Source organism: Ictidomys tridecemlineatus, chromosome 6 (genome assembly GCF_052094955.1).
Source record: "Ictidomys tridecemlineatus isolate mIctTri1 chromosome 6, mIctTri1.hap1, whole genome shotgun sequence".
NCBI classification, from domain to species: domain Eukaryota; kingdom Metazoa; phylum Chordata; class Mammalia; order Rodentia; family Sciuridae; genus Ictidomys; species Ictidomys tridecemlineatus.
Genome location: NC_135482.1, coordinates 4,952,007 through 4,970,342, shown reverse-complemented (window position 1 = coordinate 4,970,342; position 18,336 = coordinate 4,952,007). Strand labels below are relative to the sequence as shown.

The 18,336-nt window shown below is 57.7% G+C and overlaps 1 protein-coding gene across 4 annotated transcripts in view; it reads right to left on the bottom strand.

Moving 5' to 3' along the window:
* Scube1 (signal peptide, CUB domain and EGF like domain containing 1) overlaps positions 1–18,336 on the bottom strand; it is a 129,016-nt gene that overhangs the window by 28,151 nt on the left and 82,529 nt on the right. For 3 of the 4 annotated variants that reach the window (XM_078052598.1, XM_078052599.1, XM_078052601.1), the window contains 4 exons: positions 10,513–10,629; positions 5,281–5,403; positions 2,966–3,082; positions 1,554–1,676 (listed from right to left, as the gene is read on the bottom strand). In XM_078052598.1, coding sequence (XP_077908724.1) covers positions 1,554–1,676; positions 2,966–3,082; positions 5,281–5,403; positions 10,513–10,629 — 480 coding nt within the window. The remainder of the gene's footprint in view (positions 1–1,553; positions 1,677–2,965; positions 3,083–5,280; positions 5,404–10,512; positions 10,630–18,336) is intronic. The other variant, XM_078052600.1, reaches the window with a different exon arrangement.

The following is an 18,336-nucleotide window of genomic DNA, read 5'->3' as shown; positions in this document are numbered from 1 at the left end:
CGATGAGGACAAGTAAATCCTAGAACTAGCGCAACTCCAATGCATCAATGACTCCTCGTAAATACTAAGACTAGCGAGGCCCCAGCAGGTCTGTGACTGAGTGGCAGGACAAGCCCCTGAAGCCAATCAATCTATGACAGTCTTGGCTTTGCAGTCAGTCACCTGGGGAAGACTCACACTAGTCAGCAGCTGCCAAGGCGGCTGTCTGTCGACCCCCTCTTCCCTTTGTAACAGCAAACCATGCTCCTCAGACTGACATCACCTCTCCCTGCCCTGCAGCCAATGTTCCCTGCCCCCACCAAACAGTTCTTTCCCCAAACTCTATACAAAACCAGCAGTTTGCTCAACTCAGTGAGACACTGTCTGAACAGGGTAAGTGATAAATCCAGCCTTTTGATTTCTGATATCTAGTGATGGTCTCCAGTCTTTAATTTGCTCATTCACTCATTCAACAAATGTTTGCTTGGTGTCTGAGGATGCCAGGCTCTGTTCCAGGTCCTGGGATACAGCGGTGACTAGCACAGGAGAAAAAAACCCATTAACTGTGCAGAACTTCTGTTCTAGTGAGGACAGACAGGCGGACACAAGCCCACACTAGCCTATACAATACAATTATTGGCTGGTGGTTCCAAGAGCAATGGGACAACAGGAGAGCAGAAGGCCAGGGGACCAGAGTGGGTCAGAGGCGGCTGGGCTGTTTGCTGTGGAGGGTGGTTAGGTTGCCCTGCTGAGCAGATACCACAGCAAGGGCCAGTGAGGGGCTGGGGGAGCCCTCCAGGCCAACAGGAGACCAGCACAGGTTTCCTTCCAAGGTGGGGTGAGAGCAGCATGGGGGTTGGCTGCCACTGGGTGAGGCTGGCATGGAGCAAATGAGCGGGAGGTGACTTGACAAACTGTGGTTTTGAGTGAAGGGAAGAAGGGGTTGCTGGAGGCATCTGAACATAGAGGGATCTCCTGCTTTCGAGTCATGAGGCTTGCTCTGTCTGGGGACATCAGAGTGTGGCGGGGCAGAGGGTCAGAGAGCAAAGCCCAGGGGGGCAGGCCACAGTGCATACAGGCCCTGGCTGACAGGCAGTGAGAAGGTATTTGTGGAACAAATTAGTTGGGGTCATCTAGAGCTCAGCCTAGAGGCCCCCTGGCGCCGGGGCAGCCACGTGGAACACAGGAGCTGCAGTGGAGCTGGGAGCGGGGCAGGAGGAGGCTGGCAAACAGGCAGGCACCCTCTCCCTGGTCCAGGCTCCAATGCTGCTGCACTTGAGTGACCCACGCCTGCGCCCTCAGCTTCCCAGCAGGATGGGGGGGAGCTGGGCAAGGCAGGCCAACACTCCCTCTGCCCAAGTTTCCAGCACCTAGGCACCCCCCGGCCCCTGGCTGTCACTGATCTCTTGCTTGGCCCTTCCCCTGTACCTGGCTCTCACCTCTTGGTAAGCCTCACTCCCATCAGCCACACTGACCTGGCACAGGACCACTGCCGAGCCCATGGCCCAAAGGAAGAGCCCTCTCCCCTTCCTCCTGACCCCTCCCCACCCTCTCCCAGCTCTGCTACCACTCACCCACACAGTCCTTCCTGTTCCAGTGGAGCCGACTCCCAGGTGGGCAGACACACTCATAGCTGCCCTTGGTGTTGACGCAGCCCTGGTCACAGCTGCCGTTGTTCATGCTGCACTCATCCACATCTGGAAGAACAGATGGGAGTAAGGGCAGGAGGGGAGCCTGGATCAGCCAGCTCAGGCCACATCCTTGGGGCTGGGGGGTCAAGTGGGTCAAGGAGTCAGGGCAAGAGGGCTGAGAAGCTACTGACCACACCCCTGCCTGACACCATCTTTTGACGCAGACACGTAGCTGAATATCACACTCACACGCACACACACACACACACACACACACACACACGGATCCCTCCTGGACATCCAAATGCACCCCTTCTCCAGGGACCTGGCTGAGGAGGTGGCACACAATTAAAAGTTCCATCCAGCCTGGTGGGGCCGGGAGCCAGCACTGGCCCAGTGATCATGAGGCCTGATCTCACCCGGGGACTGTACAAGCCCCTTCCCGGCCTCAGTTTCCCACTTGCACAGTAGGCACCAGGGTAAAAGTAGCACTGCCAAGGCCCTTCCTCCTCTGACCAAATCTCCCGCTGGTGCTGGGCAGCAGGGGTAGACCTGCTCTGTTACACTCAGCCTATCTGCACACCAGTGAGCGGAAGCCCCAGGAAGCCCTCGGTTCATCTCTGGCCCCTAAATATATCTAGAACCTTCTCTGCAGCCCTGTGCCCTGCCTTACTCCTCAAGCTCCCAGCCTGGGGCCTCTCCCCAAGGCACTCTGGAGTCCACGCTCCTTTCCACATGGTAGCCAGAGCGTCTGGTTACGTAACCTGGTCCTCTTATTGCCCTGCGTAAGTCCTCTGAAGGTGTCTCATCACAGGGGGAACAGGACCTCAAGTCCCCTCTGGGCTCACAGAGCCCTATGCTGTCCAGGCCAGCACCTCCCTGCCTGCTCCCCACCTTGCACCCTCAGCCCCAGGGCTCCAGCCGCATTGCTGCCTCTGCCCCTCAGCCTCGGGACTTCAGAAAACACTGATCCCTCTGGGGATCAGTGACACCTCTTCTCAGCCCACACATTCTCCTTTGGGGTCCCCATGGTCTTGACACTGCTCTTCTCTGTCATTGCCTCTCTCCCACTAGAACACACTGTGGGAGTTTCTGTGTGGTCCACCCCCTGCTGGACTGGGGTTCTCCAGTAGGTGCAGTTTCTAGGCTTTTGCCTTTAAGCTGGCACCAGTGTGGTACCCAGCAGGTACCCGCTGGCCTTCCTGCTTCTCTGTTCCTCTGGCTTCCCCTGATCTGCCTGTGGCTAAGCCCTTTCCCAACAGTGTTAAGGTCACGGTGTGGGGTACAGTGCAGGTAGCTGTGCAGTCAGGTGCATGCCTCAAAGGGCAGGTGGCCCTGGCAGGTGGGCTGCAGACCTCCACAGTGGGTCATCCCATAGAGTGTGTAGCCGTGGTGGCACAGGCACTGGAAGCTGCCCGGGGAGTTGATGCAGATGTGGTCGCAGGTCCGCTCGAAGGAGCACTCGTCGATGTCTGTGTGGCCACAAGGAGACAATATAGGGGAGTGTTTCAGCACATGGTGGGTGGGCATGCCCATCACAAATAGCCACATGACACGCATCTGTGCGAGGACAGTCCCTGGGTGCTGAGGCTCAGTGTAGAGCCAGCCCTCAGCAAATGTCAGACTCTCATTGCTGCTTGACGTTCCACTGAGCCGCCATTAACCCTGCTTATGGGTTAGAAGCCACCTTGCGTCTCTCCCAGAGATGAGCAGCAGAACTATTTGAATAGAAGAGATTCTGACTCTGCCATTTTAACATCTCAGTTTCAACTGTGATTAGAAGTGTTTAATCTCACCTGCAGGAAGGAAAATGATTGGGCCTTGCCTAAGATCCCCAAGGAAGAAGCTGAATGGGACATGAACCCAGGCCTCTTGGTTGCTGACCAAAGTGACCCAAGAAGTTTCTTGAGAAAATAAGGAAAATAGCACAAATAAGTAGGGGAATGCGCTACCCACAAGACTAAAAAAAAGACTCTGATCATATGTGACATTTGATCATGAGCTTCCTGGTGGCTGAGGAAAAGGGAGCATCACGAACTGCTTGCTACTGGAAGGGATGAAATGAGCCAGATGCTCCCAGGAGGTGAGTCTACCCTAGACATAAATTCTGAGGAAAATGGCTCCTATGGGGCAGCTGATGGGCCTTGGTGGGCACGGCAATATCAGCCTGAGCCCCTGGGAGCACAGTGATTGAGTTTGTTCTCTGAGTCCCTCTGCTCACGTGATGTATGCACATCATATTCATGATGTATGCACATTCACGAGAGCACTAATGCAAGGAGGAACTGAGCAGTGGACCCTCAAAGGGGGATGCAATCCCTCCCAGGGGATCTGGGAAGAGCTCCTGGTATTTGTGGCCCCTGACCTTGAAGGATGGGGCCAACTTGGAATGGAGGAAGGGTGCTCCAGGCAGAGGCTGAGGTGGCAGTACAGGGTGCCTGCAGGTTGTGTAAGGTCAAGGGAGGACTGGGGAGATGCCCGGGGTTCCTGTCCTGAGAGCCTTGAGCACCACAGGGTACTGGACCCCTCTCTGCTGTATCTGGGGGGGTCCAGGGCCCCAACCTCAGGTGACCTGGAAGAGGGTGGAGACACAGGCAGAGTGGGGAGCAAGTGAGCACAGGAACTTAGCCCAGAGCCCAGAAGAAGATGTGCCATCTCCCCTCCTCTCTCAGGGGCAGCTGGGCATGCAAGGTCAAGGGCCCCCCAGCCCTCTACTGAACTTGGCAAAGCTGACCCAGAAACAAAGAAAGCACAGAGGAGGACCGATGGGGCCTGGATGAAAGCCATGCTCCTGACTGGCCCTCATGCCCTGAGAGGAAGATGGGCCCCTGGTGCCCATTCAGGGACAGTGAGGCAGAGCCTAGGAAAAGAAGTGACTGCACTGGTAACATGGGGAGCTTGAGGTCAGGCTGGCCCTCAAGCTGCACCCATAAGGCAGAAGCTGCAGACCCCAAAACCGAACCTGGCGACAGAGTCCTCATGTGCACTACATGGCCAAAACAACCAGTGCACAACCCAAGAGCAGGCCTCCCTCTGCGCTTTCTCCCAAAGCTGGTCCCACAGGACACCCCACCAAGCTCCTGTGGTCCAACAGTGCCATCTCCTGGGTAGGTGATGATGCCACTCCTCCTAGCACTTTACCAAAGGCCCCTCCCCAGGAAGCCTTCCCTGAACCACCCCTGTCCACTGCCCACCCTCTGGGCTCCCACTTCATCCTGGACGGTGGCTGGACTTGTCATAAACTGGGGTCCTGGGCTTCTGCCCAGCCCTCTCCTGCCGTCCATCATTCTCCCCAGCAGGTGACTGTGGGAGAGTGCCTGTGCAATGCCTTCCAGCAGGTGGCAGCACCCACCGCTAAAGCCAAAGCCGTCCCCATACTAAGGGAGGGCAGGGGAGGGCTGCTGGATCTTTCCCCAGCCCTCAGTTTCTCATCTATAAAGGGGACTGGTTGGTCTGGATGCCCCAAGAAACAAAGAACAGGAAGTCAGGGTGGACAGAAGCACATGCCAAGGGCTGGAGATCTACGCCCATTCTCTCAGGCCCAGCTGGCAGAGTGGACATCCACGCGCTCACCTTCTTGCCTAGGAGCCTGTATGAGCCCAGGAGGGAAGGGACATTGATCTGCTGGGACCCGATGGGGAGGGGTTGCCCAGGCTTGGCATGGGCTCACCTTGGCATGTCCGCTCGTCCGTCAGCAGCTTGTAGCCCTTGCGGCAGCCACACTCGAAGCTGCCCACAGTGTCACGGCAAAAGTGGTCACAGCCTCCATGGTTGACCAGGCACTCATTGATATCTGCAGGGATGAGGGGGAGGAACAAGACGAGGGGAATGGGCTCCTGCTCTTAAGGGAGGGGCAGCACCCTCCTTCCCTAGCTGCCTGGCTGGCCTGAGGCCCCTGCCCAGAGGGCTTGCACTCCAGCTGACCACAGGATGGGGCCTGGCCCACAAGTGTGGGACAGGGCTTGGAGTACACTGTGAGGGCCCAGCCTTTGAGGCTTCACCCCGTAAGACCTGGTGAGCCTGGCATCATGCCCTGTGCAGAGGAGCTGATATCTGCTGTGCCAGGTGAGACAGGGCGGCCATGTCCACTTGTCCTTCAACCCATAATTCCAGGGAGGTGGCTGGAGGGCAGTGAGGCTGGAACAGGGGCCACCTCAGGTGACCAGAGCAGGCTCCTGGATTCCTGGTGGGAGACGGGTAAGAAGTGCCCCGACCCCTGCCCTCGTGCAAGATGTAATGAGGGGGACCTGGAGTCCTGCTGCCAAGCGCTGGAGCCCAGTCAGCTGTGAGGACACTTTAAAAAGTAGGTTTTATGGCCTGTTTGAGTAAGGAGGCTGAGGCTCAGAGGGTCAAGTATTGGTGCGAGAGCCTTTTGCTAAAGGGGGGGGCGGGGTGTGAGCTGCGCCTGTTTGTTTGTTTCTCTGTCAATAGTTAATGAGTGGCAGGCAACACTGCTAAGTAGGTGGCCACAGCTCATGCACCTCAATGACAGAGTTCTTTCTCACAGTGTGGGCTGCTGCTGACACCTCAGGGAGGCCTGTCACTCCCGCCCCAAGACAGTCTGACTCTTTTGAGCCCCTTGTCCCCACCCCTCAAGCTGCTCATCTCGGCTCCAGCTCAGCCTGGCATTCTATGCCAATCAGAGGCCCCCTGTCCCTGTCCCTGAGGGTCCTTTTCTCCAGGAGCTGTGTTCTGGCTCTTCAAAGTTCCTCCAGGGCCCATGGTCTCCAGCCCCCATGCCGACCTCCCTGTGTCCCACTGCCCCCTGGTGTGGAGGAGGAAAAGGGAAGCGCCGAGACCTCCCAGCCAGGAAATGTATGACCTCCCCTATGGTCGTCAGGCACGCCCTGGCACAACTGCCAGGCAGGGGCCCAGCACCTGTGGAGCCCACCCTGAGCGTGGGGGCTGGGCTGGTGCCGGATGCCCTGTCCTGTGTACTGGGCACCCAGTGACAGGGTGAGCCTGCCTCCTTTGATAGATGGGGGACAGGAGCCTCGCTCCTCCCATAGCAGCTCCCACCCCAGCCGAGCCTCAGCAACCACCTTCCTGCTTCTTCCTTCAACTAGACAGGCGACCGGCGCCTGCCCACGTCCCCAGGCATCATTCCCATGGAGTGCTCCCAGCAGCTCTGGACACTGCTCCTGCATGTTAGAGGACAGCCCTCTTTAGCCCTCCCTGGGGTCACCCTGGGAGCCTGGGGAGGTGCCTGAACCAAGCTCTTCCTGAGGCATCTCCCTCCAGCCCCACGACAAGTGGGAGGAGCAGAGCCCTGTTTTCATAGAATGTGGTCACAGGGCTACAGGTGAGAGCTGACCTCCACCAGCACTGTCTATCTCAAGGATGGCTTTCTCCAGCACACCATGCCGGCCCTGTGGCCACCAGAGAGACATGAAATGAGCTGTGGCCTGAGCTGAGGTGTCTCCACCCCAGGTTCCAGGAAAATTGGGAGTTTCTAGCATAAAGCCTCAGGCAGGAAAGCAGAGGCCTGTCTTTGCCTTGCCAGCTGTGTGACCTTGCGTAGGGAAAGACACCTCTCTGAGCCTCAGGTTCCCCATCTACAAACTAGGATGTCCACCAGCACCTCCCCTAGCGCCATTAGTGGAATTAAGTAAGCCAACTCCGCTAAGTAGACAGGGGCTGTCCTGTGGTCATTATCAGGACCCCTGCCTCCTCAAGAACGCCTCAGGCCTCCTGAGACTTCTGACCCCTTCCGCTTCCCCATCCAAATCTGTCCAGCCAGGGTGTGTCACAGCAACCAGAAAGGCAGAGGGAGGCATGTGTGCTTGGGCCCAGGCTGGAGTAGCTGGCTGCCTGGAGGGATGTGGGGGTGCCCCTCCTCTCTACCAGGATCTAGTAAGGGGGTGCTGGGCTCCCAGGTCCCTTGACCTCTGATGAACCAACACTGGGGAGGCACTTCAGGTCCTCTGTCCCCTTCCCATCCTCTACTGTGTCCACACACCCTCCACCTTCCACAGCAAATCTGGCCATGCCCCTACCTGCTGACAAGTCTGTGGGGGCCTCTGGGTCTCCTGGGTAAAGGCCAGCCCTTGGCAGTGGTCACAGCCTTTCTTCTGCAGCCTGGCCTGCCCGCCGCAGCTCCTCTCTTGGGCAGGCTTGGCCTCTGCTGCGCAGCCCAGGCTCTAGCCACCCGCTGCACCACTGCAGCTGGCTCTCACCTGCTGGCCCTCTGCAGGGCCTCTCCACCTTCCTCTGGCCAGCCTTCCTGTCCTTCCCTCCAGAGTCCATCTCTCCCTAGTCACAGGGCTTGCCCGGGGGCAGGAGACAGCCTTGGGACTAGACCACAGAGGTGGGTACCTATTCCTGTCTGGCACCCTGGGCCCAGAGTGAGCGACTGAATGAACAGATGAGCCAGGAGGTGAGACAGGGTGATCCAGAAACAGAAAAGGGCCTGAGGGTCCGGGAAGGGTGGGACCTTGGCCCATCAAGTAGCCACTTGACTGTACCACCCAACGATGGAGCACAGGTGTGTGGGTATGGGGGTACCTGCCAGGTGAGGACTGTGCCACCGGAATGCACAGGATGGCTATTTCTGTTCCCTTCTGCCATCCTGGCACACTGTGGAGCCCATGAACAAGGGCTTTTGGGAGGGGCAGAGGGAGAGTTAGGATGTGGGCTGGCAGGTGGAGGGCAGGTGAGGGCACCTCTGCTCCCACACAGATAAAAGTCCCAGCAGGTGGCCTGTCTGGCCCAGGGCACAGGGAAGCAGCAGTGGGTGGGGATTCTCCTAGATTGTTCTTGAAGGTGTGTGGAGGAGGGGTCTCCCTGAGGGAAATCGGCGCAGCTCAGAACTCTACCCTCTGGGGAGATTCCAGCATCAGGAGGCCGCCCCCCCCAATAGCACAGGGGGACCCAGCTCCAAACTGAGACTGAACCCAGCCCAGGCCACCCCCTTGAAATAAAGCCTGGGCTTGGGGGCAAGTCCTCTTGATCCTCTAAAACCTGCATCCCACTTTCCCACCCCTGCCACCTACCCCGGGGATCCCCACCAGCCCTGGTGGACCCCGCCTGCCTGGGCTCTCAGCTCTGGATTTTCCGCGCCCTCTGTTATCTCCCCTCCAGTGATCTATCTTGCTTGACAATGACTTTTTTGCTTCCAGAAAACACTGAAACTTTGAAATCACTCCTTTGATATTCTTCCCTGGACCCGAGCCAAGATCAGGGTGTGCACCCTGAATTGAGGAGTGAAACCCAAAACCCCAGAGGCCAAGGTCTTGGGATCACTGGGAATCCCCTGCTGGGCTTGCCCCAGCCAAGTCCCCAGCCCTGCCTGCATCTCTCCAGCAAGAGCCTGAGGACCCAAGGTCACCAACCCTGGGGTCTGGGGGGCATCTGCTTTCTGAGGCTTCCCTCCTTGAGTCGAGCTGTTCTCACTCTACAGGTCTGTGCCAGCCCGAGCCCCTCCATTCCTAGCATCAGTGGGGAAGTCTCGACCCAGTTTCCCATCTCTGCCACCATCCGGCCCAAGCAAAAATGTTGTCCTGAGCCAGGGGATGGCAGCAGTTTCCTCCCTGCTTTTCCAGATGCTGCCCAGAGATTGCTGGCCAGGTGGTGGCAGGGACCATTTCAAAATAAAAGCCCACCCAGTACTGACTGGGGTCTGCCCAGGACTCACAGCTGGAAATGTCACCAGCCCCCTTGGGCTATCCCAGAGAGGGGTGGGGAGCAGCAGCAGGAGTCCCTCTCCCAGCTGCTCCCTCTGGGGCCACAGGACCCCCAGGCCCTTTCTGGTCCCCAGTGGTGAGCTGGCTCCAGCTCTCCTTCCAGCAGCCTTGCTCTCAGGACTTCAGCCCTGCAGGGCCCCCTTTCCCAGTTCAGCCTCCACCTCCTGGCAAGGCAGTGAGGACTGGTTCTACCTCTCCAGGCCCTGGATCTCTGGACAGGTGACATTACTGGGCCTTGAGGACGCCCAGATCTGCGCGGACCTCTGGCTCCCTGGCCACTCACTCCTGGCATTGAGTCCACATGGCGAGGACTCAGATGTCACCTGTCTGCCCACAACCCTGCCAGGAACACATCAGGGCTACTGACAGGCCAAGCGGCGGCTACAGAGGGCTTCACTTCACATCAACAGCTGGCAGATCTGCCTCTGCTGTCATAATTAGCAGCTCTTCCTAGCAAGGGGGCAAGGAAGGAAGAAGCTACTTTGTCAGACTTAAAAATAGCCCACCTCAGTCAGTTTTAAATTGTCTTAAACATTCGCTGGCCAACTCTCCAGATTCTGCTCCCTTCGAGGCCCTCCTTGGTCAGGGCTGGGGTAGGCGCCTGAGGGCGGCCCGGCTGCTGTCCCCTTCTGTGTGCGGCTTTGCCAGTCAGGCTGGGCTTTTGTAATGGCCCCCCCGGCCTTTGCCTGGCCTGGCCCTGCTGTGGGAGGCTGGTCCCCACACAGGCTGGTCCTGGAGCCCAGCCTCTCTCTGTGGAAGCCGCAGCTCCCCTTCCCTCACTGCGCCCCCCGGCCCTTTCCTCCATCTTCAGCTACCTGTTCCTTTTCTATGACAAAGTTCCTCTGCATCCTTCTTCCTTCAGTGAAGCACAGAACTCACACAAATCCCCTTACAAATTTCCTACAGTGATACATAATGACATACACACTTCCCAAACAGCCCAGAGCTGGGCTGTCCCCATCTGTTCTGAGAACCACCCCCACTACAGGTCAGCATCTGGGCCAGCACCTCTGCCCCCAGGGAGTTCCAGAGTAAAGGCACTTTTGATCCAGGAATCTATGGAAGTGCCATACACCTGTGTTCTCTGGCCCCTGCTGGGACCCTCCCTTCTCCTGACCTTCCCAAACAGCAAGGTGAGTGACTGCTGAGTTCCCCCATTCTGTGGCCACATGGGGCTCAGAGACCAGGTGGGGACACACCAGCATACTCCCTGTGCTGACCTTTGCATGTCTTCCCGTCTGGCTGCAGTGTGAATCCAACCGGGCAGCTGCATCGCACACCAGTGGCTGTGTCCTTGCACGTCCGGTCACAGCCTCCGTTATTGACTGCGCATGTCTCTGGGGAGGGAAAGACAGAGATGCTCAGTCTCCTTGGGCAAAAGCTACCAGTTTTCCCCAGCCATGGGGAGATCTCCTGTGAGATAGGAGAGCTGGGTTCAAGTTCTGGCTGATACTCCTGCTAAGGGACTCTAAGGAACCTGTGCTGCCTCTCTGAGCCTCAGGCTCCCCATCTATAAAATGGGAGAATGCGATCCATTCCCATGGGGTCGCTGTGAGGCTCGTCAAACCTGACAGAGAGCAGTACTGGGTAGAGGTTACTGCTGACAGCTGAAGACCACGATCTGGGGTCTGAGATTGGCCTGGCTGGTACTTAACTGCCCACGGCCAGGTTCCTGAACCTTTGTCCCACCTGCTCTTAGACTCCAAGTCCAGCAGGTGGTGGCTGGAGGCAGCCAAATTCACCCCAGTGGGGAATGGCTGCAGCCCTGGCTGTGGGGCCTGGGCCTAGTGAGGCTTGACCCACCACTGTTCTCATCAGAGTGCACCAAAGGTGTCTGGGTTTTTTCCACTTGAAGTCTGTCTAGTGCTTTTTTTCATGTCTGAAAAGTTCAGAGGCTGGAGTGGCTGAGGTACAATGGGTATACCAGGGCTTGCAGTGAGTGGTCCTCACTGGCTGTAGAAAGGCCATAGTGCACCCACAGGGGGCTGTTCTCCCAGACCTCAGTCCTTGCCACCTGGTTTCGTATCTTGTGGTACAGGGCCTGGAGGGCACAGCCTGAGCTTGCTTCACCTGGGGGCCTGCCTCAGCTTGCTTCACCTTGGGGCCTGCCTTCCTTGGTTCTGCAAGCGGCTGTGTGTTCCTCTGGGATAAGTTTGAGAATGAATGTACGGTTGCCAGCAGTCCCTGCTGCTAATTAGATTCATGGTGCCCGTCCTTTGACCTTCACCTTGAGGGTGAGCATGTGACTCTGCAGGGCCTCCAGGGTGGGTGTCCTGCTGCTGGGGCTACCTGCATGAGAGCTGCCCGCCTGCCTCGGGGTTAGTGACTTCCCACCGCCATCACGGGGCTGGCTGTAGTTTGCTGAAAGGTGTCTCCTTGGCCCTGAGCTCTTTCTGGTCTGTCTCAGTGCCCTGGTGGCCCTGGCAGCTTCTGTGAACACCCCGCCCCCCCACCTCCCTGGGGTCTTTGCGGTGCGTTGGCCCTGGCTGCACACCTCCTCCCTCCTCAGAGAGAAGGCTGCAGCTCTTCTTTGCCCTGGGGCAGCCCAGGGCCTGGGTCCCAACGGCCAGTTCTGCCTGGCACCAGGCCTGCTCTGGCCCTCTCGTCTTCTCACGGGACCATCTATGGGGAGACTCCCTTGGGGCCACAGCTGGCCCACACCTGGGGAAGCCTCCTTCCCAGGGCTGAGGTGAAGATCAAGTCTTGAAGGCACCAGGCAGTGGCTGCTCATTATGCGTTTCCTCTCCTGGGCTTAAAGCCAGACCAGGAAATCCTGCCTCCCAGCCCACAGCAGTGCCAGTGTCCCCGAAGAGCCCTTTCAGCCTTCCAAGTGTGATGGCCCTTGATGGAGGGGGGCTGGGAACCTGCCCGTTTTGCAGGTGCAGGTTGTTAAGGCTCTGAGGTAGGGGCATTAGGGGTCAGCAGCAGGCACTGAGGGCTGGGCCAGGCCTGGTCTCTCTGTGCTGCTGGAAGTGGGTGGGGCCCTGGTGATTATGTTCTTGAGAAATGGACATACCTGACAGCTGGTATGTTCTTCCCCTTGGTGGCACTTGTAACTCGACCCTTCAGACCCAAGAGGGTCTTGGGGACCTGCCCACTGGGCAGTCTGAGGCTGGGAGGGGGCTGGGCCAGCATGGATGTCCACCACTTCTCTGGACCCCACTGCAGGGCTCTCTCCCCCACTGGGTGATTTCAGTTTCTCTGAGTAGCCCCAGCCAGGGGCTGGTGCATAAATTTTAGGCTTTGAGTGAGAGTCTCTGAGTACCCCAGCATCTGGGGGCTGGTGGGCCACTCTTGGGTGCAGATCCCTCTTGCTGCCAGTGCCCCATCATGGTAGTCACTGCATGCCAGGCCCTACTCTACCTCTTGTCTCCTGCCCTGGCCTTCAGAGCTCCTGGGCCCAATGCTTCCCCCACCAGGAGTGGGGCCAAGGTTGTGTAGAGTGAGCGACAGCACTGGAGGTATCAGCTTGGTCCCACTCTACAGTGCCAGGAGAGCAGTGACTCACCAGCAGGCCTTCAATCTGTCTCCAGCTGAGGCTCCAGGGACCCAGGCAGCTGTGCCTAGACCTGCTGCCCACTGCATTCAACTCCCCCTTCCTCCTGCAGCCCCTGCTCCACCCCGTTCAGAACACTCCCTCACCTGCTGGCACCTCTGGGCCCACTCTTGCTGCTTCCTTAAAATCTCTGGAATCCAGCCCCTGCTCTTGATGCTGCCATTTGGGACCAGGCCACCACAGTCCTCTGAGATTCCACAGCTTCCCAGGCTCCTCCCCTAGCTCATGGCCTCACTTTCAATGCTCCCCAGGGCTTTTCTGAACCAGACCTGTGCTGGGCGGGGAGGTGAGTGCAGGGAGCAGTCTGGCAGCTGGCCTGTCCTCCACCATGAGCAGGTTGTCGTGTGCTGGGGCCTCTAGTGCCTCTGCTACAACATGGTGGCGTGGGGCAGTTCCTGCCTCGCCCACCTTAGCAGTGCTGTTCTGAGGTGACGGAGGTTCTGCTACCAAAGGCAATATGTATAAAGAGCAAGACTGAAGCCCACTCAGGTCCTTTGTGGGGGACTGAAATCTGCAGTTAGGGAAGGTTGGTCTGGGAGGTGCCAAGCATCTTGTCCTTGGAGGTTTCCCTTAGAGGCTCCTGGGAGCTGCTGAGGGGATCCCTTGCCTTCAGTGGCCATTAGTCTGGGGTACTGCCCAGCTTCCATTTCTGAGGGCTTTGGAAAGCTGCCTTACCTCTCTGTCCCCCAAGACCAGAGGTTGCCAAAACCTGGTGCTGGATCACCACTGTCTCCAAGAGCTTCAGAAAACAGCTCTGTCCTTCTTACAGTGGGCATCTAACTGCAGGCTACCCAAATGTGAGCTGGAGATGGCAGCAGGACATCTCTCTGGGTCTCTGGACCTTCCACCTCCTTCTCAAGGCCTTCTCAGGGTCGCATCACAGCTCCGGTCCCTCCCAGAGGCTAAGAGTGAGCTTGGGCCAGAGGGTAAAAGGGGTTCTGCAGGACGGCGTCATGAGGCCACACCCCACTGCAGGTTTGCCTCCAGTCACCAGAACTGCGGGCAAGTGGGGCAAAGGAGAAGAGAGCAAAGCTAAGCCTCAGAGAGTTCTCCTAGGATCTGAAGGAAGAATTTCCTTTCAGACTCTGTGGGCCCCATCTCTCCTATACCCCGACTTTAGATGAGAGCTGCCAGGGCTCCCCTTAAAGATCTTCCTGCTCCTTCTGGAGCAATGATGACAGCAAACCTTGCCCTGCCTACCCCTGAGCACCTGACAAAGCACTTGTCAGCCACTCACCTCAGCAGGCCTCACCCATGGGGCACTTTTGCAGGTGGGGACCTGAGGCTCAGAGAAGTAACTTGTCCAGGCAAGACTAGTTACCTGATTTGGGGGACCCAATGCAAAATATCAATGAAGGCCCCCTTTTTCCATGATTGTTTAGAACTTCAAGACAGAGTCAGTAGGGCATTCAGCTAGTTGGGGACCATCCCAGGGAAGGACCCCTGGTGACTGCCCAGGTTGAGCAGGGGAGGATCCAGCATGCGCCCTGGGGTTGTGGGACTCCAGGCTGATGAGCGAGCTGGAGCAGGCCAGAGAGCTGGGGTTTGGCAGAGGAGCCCAGGGCTGCTCCCAGTGAGGCAGCAGAGCAGAAGAATTGAAAGCCCCAGTCTTTGGACCTTCCTCAGGGAAGCCCTATGCTGGGCTGGCTTTGCAACACTGGATCCCTGCCTGCAGCAGGCCAGGGCTCTACCAGAGGGACAGGACATAGGAGTCGAGGACAGAAGGCTGCCTGGGAGCAGCCCTTGGAATTCACACTGCCTGATGGCACCCCACCGGCCCAGGTTCAGCGAGTCTTTGAAGGACAGTCTCCAGTGAGTCCTTGAAGGACAGTCTTAATCACAGTGTAGTGGAACAAATAGGAGCTGAACAAACATCTGGCTGCGTGAACAAGGCCAAGTCTCATTGCTTTGGGAATCTGTTTCCTGATGGGGATGGAAAGAGCTGGCGACAGTGTGTGTGAGAGCGCAGGGTTGAGAAGGGACCAGGGCAGCTGAGACAGGGAGGCTGCTGAGGCCAGGACTGCAGCCCTGATAAGGTATAGGTCCCCATGTGTGGGTGGAGATGACAATATTTACTATGTAGTTCTTGCAAGGCCCAGAAACAATAGTCTGCATCAGTGTTTTGTAAGCACTGAGGGATGGACTTTAGCCTACCCATGCTCTCCGGAGTCCCATCCTGGGCCTCTGATACCTGGGTGGTACTGTCAACTCAGAAAAGGCCTCAGAGTCCCCCTCTGTGCTACCAAGACAGAGTTAAGGATACACCTAAGGCTGCCTCTGAGGTTCAGGATGCCCCTTGAGCATAGTGGGCAGAGGGATCTGCTGACCTCTGTCCTGAGCACAGCTGATGCTGGATCTGGATGGAGCCTTCCAAGGTTGCCTCTTCCCCTCCCCTACAGGGACCCCACCTCATCAGGGCAGCAGCCTCCTGCCTCAGCTGCACTGGCCCTTTCCCCTCACTGTCTCCACGCACTCACTGTCACCAGCCTGGTTCCAGTTGAGGCCTGAACAGTCCCAGGTGGGCTTACCCAGTCCCCACCTCAGCAGATGGCGCTCAGGAGTGGATCTCGCAGGCTGGAGGCAGAGCAGGGCACTCCAGGCAGCAGGGAGAGGCTGGGGTGGGTAGTTTGTGCCATGTGGTTAGGCCAGGGTGCTAGTGCTCAGGAGATGAGCAAGCCACCCCATGTCATCCAGTCCCTGCTGAGCAACAGGAGGTGGCATGAGGCCTTGCTCATTGTGCCCAGAACAGATGGTCACACGATACTAATGACAGGTTGGAGTTCAGAGAGCCATGAGGTGACAGGCAAGAGGAGACCAAGGCCCCTGGGTAAGGGCCATAGTGCCTTTTATCCCAAAGTGGCAGGAGCCAGGGAAGGGCCAGCAACCAGCTGAAGGGAGAGGGTCAGAGGTCAGAAAGCCACGAAAGCCAATGGCCAATGCCTTGCAGCTGCTTTAGCTGGTCCTAGCATGGGCCACTCCCCTATGAGGGCCAGGCTTTCAAGGAACGGGGCAGATGTAGAGCACTGGGCCCATGTGTGTCACACCAGATCAGAGCCTCTGAGGGAGGGGCAGGCTCTGCACTATTGACAAGTCTTAGAAAACCCAAGGCCTAGAGAGGGGACCATGAGGCCCCCATCAAGTCCCTCAACCAAGTGCTCCAGAAAGCTACAGCATGCCTTGGCCTGCTGGCCAACGGGTCCATGCTGGTTCTCAATTCAGGCATCCTAGCCCTCTGTCCTGGCCCAGGTGGGGCTGCCTGCAGCACTGCCTCCTCTCAGCAGGGGAGTCCCACTCTCTGGTACCACCTTCCCTAGCTCCTGCCAAGCCTGACACAGGGCAGGCATCAAGTCCCCCTGTCTTCTGTCAATCCTCATGGGGCTTCCAGAGTTCCTGCTCATTAATACTGTCATTGAACAAAATGCTTGTGCCTAGGACATTGGGCACAAGGGTCACCCTGCCTGGAGAGCATATAGTCAAGGAAATTGCTGCATGAATGGAAGGTGCTACCTCCCCAAGCGCCACCTGCTCAGGGGAGTTCTCTGTGAGGTATACTTCTGTCAGTGGAACTGTCCCCTAGGGACTTCAGGGACATGCTGTGAGTGCAGAAAGCCATCCCCTCAATGCCAGGGCTCAGAAAGCAGAAACCACCTGGACCTGCCAAGAGGTGGAGGCGGCCCGAGTGTGGGAGGTGCCAGGAGTAATGACTCACCCAGAAGCCAGGCAGGCAGACCTCAGGACAGGTGTCCTCATTTGGTTTAAGGGCTCTCAAATGCCCTGTCCACTGAAGGACAACAGCACATGGCAGGAGTAGCCACTGGCAGCAGGCCTCTTCCTGCACTCTGCGTCCTACCTCCACTCTGCAGGGCAGACACAGGCTTATAAGCAGCCTCTCCCTTGAGTTGGCCCTTAGGAGACAGGCAGATGGGATCACTGTGCCTATTCCACAGAAGGCTCAGAGGAAGAGCTGGGGAGAGGCCCAGCTGCACATCATACTGGGCTACCCTTCCTACCATGTGCTACCTGGGAGTTCTGGGGTCGTCAGACCCCTCTGTCTAGAGTTCCCCATCACAGCAGTGAATGCTCAATGAGCATGCCTGCACCAGACCCTGTGCAACCTGCAGGGAGACAGGGCCACACCTAGCTGCCCCAGAGGGGCGTGGTGTGGACTGTGAAGCTGGCATTAGCCCAGAAGCTGCTCAGTAGACAATGAGGCTTGGCCCTGGTTTCTAATGGCTGCCCTGGGGATTTGGCTGAGGACAGATTAAATGACTCCTGGGCAGAGGGAGGTGCTAAGCACAAACCTCTGTACTGCCAGGTGGGCCTTCAGCAGCAGCATAGCCTCTACCCCGTGGCCCCATGGTGTTGGGGGCCTCCTGGAGGGTCATGATTACTGACACCTGGCTGGCTTCTGGAAGGCGCTTGTTAATCCTGCTGGTTCTCCAGGTTTCCCGTCAGCCCCCAGTGTGATCTGAGCAAGGCCAGGCAGGCCTGGCCTCTTAGCTCACCACCCAGACTCTGGCCAGGTTTGATTCCTCATGGGCACACCAGGTGCCCCAACAAAGTGAAAATGGCCAGGGAAGATGACAAAGAGAATGACTGTGACCAGGTACCTGCTCAGTGCAACATGGGACCAGGTACCTGCTCACCAAGTGGCTCCTCTAAGATTCTCTGGGGCTATAAGCCACTTTGTGCGAATGAGAAACTGAAGCTCAGGGATGTGAGCTGGCCCTGGGTCACTGACCTATCTGGTGACCTGGAAGCCAGAACTGAACCCAGGTCTCACTCCAGAACCTGGGTGAGGAAAAACCAGAAAGAGGAGCAGCTGCTTGGAGTTTTGGTCCAATTGCAGGTGTCCTTGCTCAGTCCTCAGAACCAAGATGTGGCCTGGGCAAGCAAATAAACTGTCAGCTTCCCTGGGTCAGCCCAAGTGGTCTTGCCTCAGGAAATTCTGAACTGTTGGCTTCCTGCCCACAGGTGACTGTCCACCCTGGCCTGCTGAATCTAGCTAGAGAGAAGCTGGGTGGTGGGGTGGGGAGGTGAAGCAGGCAGGGCTGGCTGCAGTGCTAAGAACAGGCTACCCTGCCCAGGCAGATGGAAGGGTGGAAGAGACCTGGCCAGTTTCCTGTTTCTACACAGGGCTCCTCCTCAGATGGCAGGTGATGGACTGTGGTGCTCCTTGGCACCTTCAGTCTGTGGCTACGGTGGAAGGTACATGCAGAGCCCACCTGAATGCTGCAGTGCTGGTGCCAGGACTTGAGCAGCCAACACACCAGGAATTGGGAATGGAGGTGGGATACTCAGGTGGCAGAGGGCAAAAGTCTGAGAGGCCAAGGAACCCAGGAAGGAGGTTAATGCAGGGCTGGGACACATTCAGGTTTAGGCCTAAGAAAGAAAGATGGCTCTAGCTACCATGTTATCACCAGTGGAGCTGGGAGACAGAACAGAGGCTGGGCAGTGAGAAGTGGGCCTGGATGTTGGGACACTAGAG